Genomic DNA, 7,107 nt, shown 5'->3' with positions numbered 1-7,107 from the left:
AGCGTAAAAATCTTAAAATTTTAATGTTACTTTCATACGTCAGAGTTGTGCAACTACACATCCTTTCCTGAATGATTTTGATAATTGTTTTATCAAAAGTACATCTTCTCGTATAAAACAACATTTAACATCAACCATCGAATCGAAAAATAAATTTTTTATTTTTTGAAAATAACAAACCACTATAAAATAAATGTTAAACAAAAAAAAATAGCGCTTTATCATAATTATATTTTGATCTTTACATGCTTTTTTCGTTCTTTCTTTTTTTCTTTGAGGAAAATTATCTTACGGCTCGACTTTATGATTCAAATTCACTGAAAAAAAGAGGTAATATACAGTGTGATTGGTCTTCAAGGTCTTATTTCGATAGCCATTAGCTGCGAGGCGCTCGCTTACAACGTGTTGCGTTGTTCTAAGAATTATGGTCCATATGCCTCATGAATGCACACCGTCCGCCACCTCTTCTCCTTATAATGCTCTCTCTCTTTTTCTCTCTCTCTCTCTCTCTCTTTTTCTCTTTCCCTCTCTCTCTCTCTCTCTCTTTCTCTGTCTCTCTCTCTCTCTTTCTCTGTCTCTCTCTCTCTCTCTCTTTCTCTGTCTCTCTCTTTTTCTCTTTCTCTCTCTCTCTCAGTATCATTATGAGCGTACGATAGAAAATACAACACACGGTGCCACCGTGTATTGTTATAATTTTGTTGTATATAAATCAATTATAATTTATGTTTGATGTAAATAATTTAAATTGTAACGTACAAAAAAAGTTAACAATTTGATACAAAAGTTATTAAAGCTGCAACAAGCCCATAAGATTAATTTAAAGTTTATGGTATAATTTTTACAAGGCATCTCTAACGAATCTGAAAAATTGGCATAGCAGAGCAGTAGCAGCGCGTGATAATTATACTCGACACTCATATCATTTTTTTTTATCGTCCACTCTTTTATACGTATCTAAAGTAAATATTTTTATGTAGTATATATAAAGTATATGTAAAACACTAATACATGGTTACTTTTATTTTTTTTCTTGTTACAAGCCTTGAAATGTTTCTAGACTAAGGTTGTATTCTTTAACTCGATTAATTTCCAAATCGAAATAATAATATGTTGAATAATCGTATTGAATATTGAAATGCACCTTTGCGTAATTCTCATTTTCCTCCGTCCTTTTTTTTGGTCATCGAGGATAAGCGTCATTTGTGTGTTCGAAATTTAATCCAGTCTGAGGATAAGCCTCCAGTCTAGAAACTCCAACACATGTCTTAAATATGTATAAGATTTTGTTGTTTTATTTTGCTTTGTCTGCTTGTTGATATTTATATCTATATCTATATATGTATATATAGATATCTATATCTATATATGTATATATAGACATCTATATCTATATATATACTCTTGTCAATAATAAAAGTTGGTTATCTTTTCTTTCATTTATGCTATTTTGTTTTTCGATATTCGAGAAGAATCTAATGATAATAAATATATCTATTGCATTATTGTTAGTACAAGAGAATTGCGTGCAGAGGGTTTTCTGTGGTGGCAGCGGGTGCATGTGACCGAGTGCCAACAACTGGCCAACAATCGTTATCCTTTCTTATTATCGGTAAATTATCTCACATGGTGACGTTCAACTGTATTGCTTTAGCATCCACGGTAATTGCCTGCTGCTGCTGTTGTTGCGCTTGTTGCTGCTGCTGTTGTTGCTGCGCTTGCTGTTGTTGCTGTTGTTGCTGCTGCTGCTGCGCTGCTTGCTGTTGAGCTTGCGCTTGTTGTTGAGCTTGTTGTTGAGCTTGTTGCGCAACCTGTTGAGCTTGAGCCTGCTGTTGCGCCTGCTGTTGTTGAGCAGCTTGCTGCTGCTGAGCTGCTGCTTGTTGAGCAGCTTGTTGTTGTTGCTGTTGAGCTGCTGCCTGTGCAGCAGCTGCCTGCTGTTGTTGTACTTGTTGAATGGCTTGTAGAGTAATGGTTTTACTGTCCATGTTGCAGTTCTCAACAGTTATCACTTGAGTGGCAGCTTGAGCTGCAGCTTGAGCTGCTTGTCTTTGTTGCTGGCGTAATATACTTGGTGGCGGGTCCATGTGTTGACGTTGATGCAGCAGCAGGTGATTCTTCTGGAAGAAGGCTTTGCCGCACTTGTCGCACACGTGCGACCTGATATGGCAACTACCATCTGAGTGGCGACGTTGATGTTGCGATAGACCGTGCTTTTGAGCGAATCCTCGACCGCAGTCCGGACAGATGTGAGGTTTAGGCTTTGGACCGGTTCCTACTGGTGGTGAAGTCTGCGTTGCGCCATGCATATGGCTCACCGTCGTTGTCAGAGGTCCATTCATCTATTAATTCATTATCATCCTTAGTTTTGTTATTTAATTTTGCATTTAATAACATTTTTAATAATCTGATTTTTAACAGAACTAATTACTAACCGAAAGATTTGGATTCAGTAAATTCTATCGAGTTATTGTAAATCAAGACACGAAACTTGATATGTACATTCTGACACATCTTTTAACTATGAATCTACAACCAATTTTGATTTATCGCGTTAAATAATACCAAAAAAATCAAGAAATAAAGAACAGGAAAGAAAGTGTAGTATTGTTGATAAAGAAAATGTTATTTAAATAAGCATGTGATAAAGAAAATATAGCCAAGCCAAATTGAAATGAAATTTTTATGATTAACTCTTAAGTACCATTTTAAATCTTGCCAATTTTACGAAAAGTATCCTTTCCATCGATACTGCTACTCTATGGAATGAAAAATCAAAAATGTATAAATTTTATTCAACTATTTAGATTACAAAACTACAAATATCATTCTACACTTATCTGATCTTATTACTCATTTTCAAAAATATAATTAATTTTAAAATAGTACTTGGAGTTTAGTAAAAAAACACAATTTTTCAATTTGCTTTTGTCTAGTTATTCGACAAATATCAATGTGGAAAAGTCAATTTTCATTAACATTGTCATCGCTACTGAGCAGCTTATAGTTTATTAGAAAGGCAACAATTCAAAACCAACATTACCACTATTGTTATTCTTCGTTATGGTGAATAATTTTGTTGCATTATCTTATTTACCATTGAGGTGAAATTTGTCCTTGTATATTAATTGATTTAAAAGTTACTGTACCATTTCAATATTCACTATAAATGAGTAAATCTCTCAAACAATACAAAATCTTATATTTAAGAACATAATGAAATCAAATTTGTCCTTACAATTACCTGATGCGCAGCAGAAGTGTTGGCTGTGAGGAAATGCCCAGTTGTTTGTTGAAATGTTGCAGCCAGACCACAGAGATCAGTGACAAGAGTCCTATCTGCAGAATGTAACCTCATATGCAAAGTATGAGCTTCCTTGTTGTTAAATTCTAGTCCGCATTCTCTGAAAAGTTTAATTGATCAAATCAGTGGATAGTCCACTCACACATCAATCAAATTTATCAACAAAGGCTTCTACTAACTGACACCTGTACAGTTTTGAGTCTGTATCCGCACTACTGCTATTATGTATCTTGGAGTGAGTTATTAAATCAGATTTCCTGGGAAAAGCTTCTCCGCATACAGTACATGCAAAAGGAGTTTCTCCAGTGTGTAACCTCATGTGTGCAAGTAGAGTTCTCTTCTGTAGGAATTCTTTCCCACAGACTGTACAAGAATGTGGTATCCTACCATGTAAACGACCATGATTGACCAGTTCAAACTTTCTCTGGAAGCTCATGCCACAGTCTGGGCAAACGAATGGATGTAGGCTACCATGGAAGCGCGAGTGCATAGTGAGATGTTCCTTTTGGGCAAATGACTCCCCACATTCTTCACAGACAAAGGGCCGCTCACCAGTATGGAATTTGCTATGCGTCACCAGGTGACGCTTTAAAGGAAAGGCTTTTCCGCATTCGGGACAGACGAACGGTCGTTCTCTGGTGTGTACTCGCGTGTGAGTGACCAAATGATGCTTGAGGGTGAAGGACTTTTTACACTCCCGACACTGAAAGGGCCTCTCGGCGCTATGGAGCAGTAGGTGAGTATGCAGACAATGTTTGTGTGCAAAACTCTTGCCACAGTGTATGCATATGTGAGGCCTTTCGCCAGTGTGGACTCGCGCATGGGTCGTCAGATGATGTTTCAGTAGGAAAGATTTGCCACACTCAGAGCAAGTATAGGGTCTTTCCTTGGGTACACGAACCTGTGAGCCCATGTCCTGGGCCTTGGGTTTGGAATCAATCTGTACTGTATTTACATGGGTGAATACATGGTCAAGGTGGGTATCAGCCTGGCTAGAGGCAACGCTGTTGGAATTTGCTTGGCTACTAGCTGCGGCTGCTCTTTTCAGTATGATTTCGTTGTACTCTTCGGCTGTAAGTTGTAGTGGACCTATGGGAGTCATAAAATGTTTGCTGACAGTATGTTTATCAGTGGTGAAGACCAGAGTGTTGGGGAAAAGAGATGGAGTGGTGGTAGGATGATGGGCATCGCAATTGCATCCATGTCCCTTGTCGCAGGTAAGGGTGAAAACATCAGCAGCATGATGTTTCTTGCTCCTGACATGGGCTACATGAGAGGTCTGGTTCTGATTTGCAGCTGTAGTGTGCCCATGGTGGGTGGTGGTGGGTGTTTGCTGGCAGGTGTCTATTGCTGCGAACATAGTTCTCCGGTGTGTGCTGTTCTGTACTTTTGGCTTCACGTCGATTTGTATCTTCGGGCTGGTAGCGGCTGGCTGATCTTGATTGTTGTTGACCGCTGCATAGTTGATGGTACCGGCGATGTCGGCTTGAGTTGCTTCCCGGCTCTCACTGCCGGGTCCGCTAAATGACCATGCGTATCCAAACCCGGCGCCGGTGTTGCCGGGAGTAGTACACATGTTCGTCAAAGTGGTGATCGAGGCGTTGGCCTGTTGACTACTCGCCGTCGTAACGGTGGGCTCTTCACTGTCCGTAGTCAACACATCTTCGGGGCCAACCACCTGCTCCACAATGACGAACTGGTCAGCGGGGAATATCTTTAACGGCTCCAGAGCAAGATATGTGTCACGCTCCAGTATCCCAAAATTCTGGCTCGTCGACGGCGAGGATCATATCTGTCCCTCGCACACCTCCGATGTCCTCTGTCTTTTGATTCGCACAAAACAAACAATTAGTTATTGCTCACGACGTGGGTGCCAAACAAAAGAGAAATAAAAGTGAACACTTACACAAACGGAACTAGGCGTTCACGACAAAAAGAAAAAAAGCCACCTGCAGCGGCCCTCCAGAGTGGAACCTCTATCGAGGGAGAGACGCTCGAGACCTCCTCGGCGTCCCGCGCTCACGGCGGTAACCTTAAAGAACAACACTAGACCGTATCCGTCCGTCTGTCTCGCTTGCTCGTTGCAAGTCTCTTGATTGTCGGCGGTATGTACACAACGAAAGTGAAAAGAGGAAACACGAGGAGCGAGCAAGCGTGTGCGAGAGCGTGTGTGAGAGCAAAAGAGAGAGAAAGAGGTGTGTGTGGGCTGTCGACGGTGCGCACAAGTGCGTGGCTCCGTGTATGTATGTACGTCGTGTCGCGAACGGCCAGCGGGAGGGGGAAACCCGCTGATCGACTGCTCTCTCGTGTTCAAGCTGACACAGCTTAATAAAGCGTGCAACTTTCGGCTTCTTCCCCGTGGAAAATCCGTCACTTAGAAGCACCCATTTCTCCGCTTCTTCGCCCAGACTTTTGGCCTCGGTCGCACTGAAATTTTCTCTCTCTCTCTCTCTCTCTCTCTCTCTCTCTCTTTCTCTCTCTCTCTTTAACTCACTGCCGGCGCTATTATCACTTTCTCTCTCTGATTCGCGTCGTCTCTGGGTGTGCGTGCGCAGTAAGAATCGCGCACACACAAGCAAAGGTGGCGGCTAAAACTCACTCTCGCGCTGCTGGCGACGACACAAAACGGAGCTACTGCTCTCTTCTTTGACTGCTGCTTGTTAGGATGTGCGTGCGTGCGTGCGTTCGTGCGTGCGTGCGCGAGCGAGCGCGCGCGCGTGCACAGATGTGGCTGCTACCGCGGTGACGCTGGCGGCGGATGTGCAGCTCAAGGTGGCTACTTTGCTGGCCTACCTTTGTCGACGACGAGGCGCGCACATTTTTCCATTTACCCGAAGCACTAAGCTCCGCGCGCGCAAGGCCTCCACGGCGTATCGGCCATTTTATTTGTAAACTACCACTGCTCGTGCCTATATACTTGAGAGTCTACGGTGGCGGCGACGGCAGCAGCGACGACGACGGACACAGAGAACCGCGACAACCGCAGCAGAGCAAGCGACAACAGAGCGCTCCCGGCCAGCAAGCCTGCCAATCGACGCGATATTTTGCGAGGGAGCAGCGTTATGCTGCGTCCTCTTACGTCACTGTTACAAACCGGCATCTTTGCGCGCCTCAATTGATAGCACTGCCACGTGCGGCGTCGAAGCCCGCTATTTTTACGAAATGTATATTCTCGTCATCTATAATTTGTAAAATGGATTTTACTTCAAGCAGTTTTGAAATTTTTTATTAATTAATTAACAAAGTTTACCGCGGTGAATTGATAAGGTGAGTTGACTATATTTCATGTCGGATTTCAGATCAACTCTTTAAAAATTAAACAATATTTTATAATTTTTGTTTGCTTGGCACTTACTACATTACATTATTTGCTTCGCGCAACTGCTTATTTAAAATCCTCATTAATTTTTTAATGTAAATTGAAAAAAATACATATCCATTTATACGAGAAAGTCCCATAAAAAGTATTTAATGGTAATTTTTATTCTTATGGGCATAATTGCGTACAAATAAAGGTAAGGATGATTTGCTTCACGATGTCCTTTGTTATACAATGTTTTTTAATAGTTTATAAATGTCAGCTTGAAATGTAATTTTATTATGAAATGCTTCTATTTATTTTGTTGAGTGCGAGTAGCTCTTGATATTTGAAAATTCATTAATTGCAGTTTATAGATTTATTTTTTACGTCAAACTTTGTTTAAAAGAACAAATCTAATCTGTATAGTCATCTGAACAACGCAACCTTTTTATCGAACGTTGTTAATTTATCGACTCATGTAAAATAATGATTGGCAGTACATTTACTG

The 7,107-nt window shown here is 41.1% G+C and overlaps 1 protein-coding gene across 3 annotated transcripts; it reads right to left on the bottom strand.

Moving 5' to 3' along the window:
• Positions 1-432: 432 nt before the first annotated feature.
• On the bottom strand, positions 433-6,326 carry LOC131664478 (zinc finger protein 260-like). 3 transcript variants are annotated; one of them, XM_058935612.1, is made up of 5 exons: positions 5,898-6,326; positions 5,205-5,330; positions 3,478-5,121; positions 3,233-3,398; positions 433-2,336 (listed from the first exon to the last, which is right to left on the bottom strand). In XM_058935612.1, exons 3-5 carry the CDS (start codon positions 4,872-4,874, stop codon positions 1,620-1,622), a joined length of 2,280 nt encoding a protein of 759 aa, XP_058791595.1. In that variant the 5' UTR covers positions 4,875-5,121; positions 5,205-5,330; positions 5,898-6,326; the 3' UTR covers positions 433-1,619. The 3 variants fall into 3 exon arrangements, with proteins under 3 accessions (XP_058791595.1, XP_058791594.1, XP_058791596.1); XM_058935611.1 differs by having other exon boundaries at positions 5,205-6,326; XM_058935613.1 differs by having other exon boundaries at positions 3,239-3,398; positions 5,205-6,326.
• Between the last annotated feature and the right edge of the window lie 781 nt (positions 6,327-7,107).

Source organism: Phymastichus coffea, unplaced genomic scaffold, assembly GCF_024137745.1.
Source record: "Phymastichus coffea isolate CEN01 unplaced genomic scaffold, Cenicafe_Pcof_1.1 PCOF00044, whole genome shotgun sequence".
Lineage (NCBI taxonomy): Eukaryota > Metazoa > Arthropoda > Insecta > Hymenoptera > Eulophidae > Phymastichus > Phymastichus coffea.
The sequence above is the reverse complement of the archived record's forward strand: the minus strand, read 5'-3'. Positions and strand labels throughout refer to the sequence as shown.